Genomic DNA, 2,297 nt, shown 5'->3' on the forward strand with positions numbered 1-2,297 from the left:
TCTTGGGTTACTCTTTTACCAATGAATAGTGGGATTGGCCGTCACATTATAAAGACCCCAAGGTTGGAAGGGCGAGCATGTTTGGTAGGACGGGGATTCGAGCCCGCGACCCTCAGATTGTGAGTCGAGCGCCCTAACCACTTGGCGATGCCGGGCCATTTAAGTCTTGGGTATTACAGTTTAATATCGCTAGAAGAAAACAATTCCAATCTGATATGGAAAATGTTATAAAATTTTCTCTTATTTTTACGCTATAGCAATCGGATTTACTTATGCATCATGTATATTTACATCTGTATGTTTTTTGTTGTTTTTTTTGTACTGTGCTACTCTGCTACTTTCAAGTATCTGCACATTTTGGTCCAGATGAGTGTCTAGAACCAAAAGGTGATCATTAACTTCATCCACCTCCTCCTCCCTCAACCAATACACCCTCCTCTTCTATATCACTACTACCACAAGCGTTACTGTGGTATTATGTATTATTATTATTGTTTTTATCATAATTGTTTATGTAAAATTGTTCCTTTCCAAACTGAATTTAATATGGTCAGTAATTATATGATACATAAGTCTCGAGGGAGTCTCAACTATCCGCACATGGCCAGGAATGGATAGTATATGAATAGTAGATATAGCACTATATTTTATTAAATTTAAACGTTCGAACAACTTTATGTATGCAACGTGTTATTATGCTTAGTTACGTAAGTTGCCAAGTTTTAAGAATTATTTAATACATAACTAGAGTAGAAGAACAGAATGCAAGAAATAAATGCGGTTGTGCGTTACAAACTGGTTTGGAAACTGCTAAACCTTCGACAAGAATAAGTTACGTGCTAAACCAAATAAAACATTATTACCAGCTTTTGATCAAGTTGATGTTTCAAGATGCTAAAAATTCCTTGTCAAAAGATTGTACTTGTCGAACAAAGGTCGTTGGTTTTTGCATACCGTTTATGGGTAATACAAGATATATTACATAAATTTCAAACATTCACTTAAAAGAAATATCTAAAATATTTAAATATTTACATTCCATTTCAGGCTTTGTCCTACGCATAAGGCAATTTGTAGTTTTCCTGTATCTTTCATTAAGACAAAGGTTTCTCAAACGGCGCCTTGTGGATATAACAACTGATTATAGTAAGGGGGCGATTAAATTTGGAGTTATTCCATCCGAAGAAGAACGAAACTTGGAAAATCCTCGACAACTGAAGAATGTTTATGTAAGTCGATCTTACTAATGATTATTGTGTACTGTACTGTTTGTTTGTTTTGAATTTCGCGCATAGCTACACTCTACATACAGTTTTACTTAAATGTCATGCGATACCACAAAATAGCTCAACAATAATAACAAACAAAAACCTGAACTGAAGGAAGAAAAAGGAAAGACCGGTACTTGCATGATTTGTATCAATTAATTTTTCCAAGTAGTTTCAAGTTAAGTAAACCTTAAACTGTTGTGTCATTTATTAGGAATCTCATAACATTCTTATGCCCATACCTTAATTTTCTTAAGCAAAGAGATCTTTAGCAACTGTTGTAATTTAGTTCCTTCATGTGATGCAGATTTATTCAATGGCGTTTTATGTTTAAAAATATGTCATATTTAACAGGGAAGTCTAACGTCAAATCAGTATTCAAGAATATTTTAATGTCTTACTAAAATTTAAATCTAGGTGTGAAGAAATGAGACTAACATGGTTTAGGCAAGTTTTGTGAAAAAAAATTCTTATTTTATTTTTGGAAGTATAAAGCTTATCACGAACGAAAAATCACTGAACTAAAGAATTTGTATTTTGTACTTGCGGCAAAGCTACTAAGGATTCCTGTTGTCGTCCTTAATTTTGAACTAACTCACCAGAAGGAAAGCAGTCAATTATCAGCACTCTACCACTCACCATCCACACTAAAATATTAACTGTCACTCTTAAAACGCACCCACAACATAAACTACAGGGAAGTTCCGTTACCAGTAGAAAGATGATACATGTCAACTTATATGTTTAACCACTTCACATGCTGTTTTCAACTTTTATTTTTTATTTTTTGCTAACGAGGGTTAACAGTACTTTAAACAATAGTCAGTCTGATGGTTATTATTACATAATATTACCCGGTATCCCAACTTCTATTGTATCTGTGAAGCACAGCAAACTCAAACGTAGACTAAAAAACTTTCACATATTTCACGACCATGTTTAAGCAGGTCTAAGGTACGAAAGTCCATTAGACCTGGATCAGGACACTTGAAAGGTATGGGATTAATCTTTTCCATGTAAACATCCGTT

General features: G+C 34.0%; 1 protein-coding gene across 3 annotated transcripts in view; it reads left to right on the plus strand.

Moving 5' to 3' along the window:
• LOC106470801 (prodigiosin synthesizing transferase PigC-like) overlaps nucleotides 1-2,297 on the plus strand; it is a 61,545-nt gene that overhangs the window by 2,357 nt on the left and 56,891 nt on the right. For 2 of the 3 annotated variants that reach the window (XM_022400341.1, XM_022400346.1), the window contains exon 2: nucleotides 1,048-1,229. In XM_022400341.1, coding sequence (XP_022256049.1) covers nucleotides 1,048-1,229 — 182 coding nt within the window. The remainder of the gene's footprint in view (nucleotides 1-1,047; nucleotides 1,230-2,297) is intronic. The other variant, XM_022400351.1, reaches the window with a different exon arrangement.

This window comes from Limulus polyphemus, unplaced genomic scaffold, assembly GCF_000517525.1.
Source record: "Limulus polyphemus unplaced genomic scaffold, Limulus_polyphemus-2.1.2 Scaffold107, whole genome shotgun sequence".
NCBI lineage: Eukaryota > Metazoa > Arthropoda > Merostomata > Xiphosura > Limulidae > Limulus > Limulus polyphemus.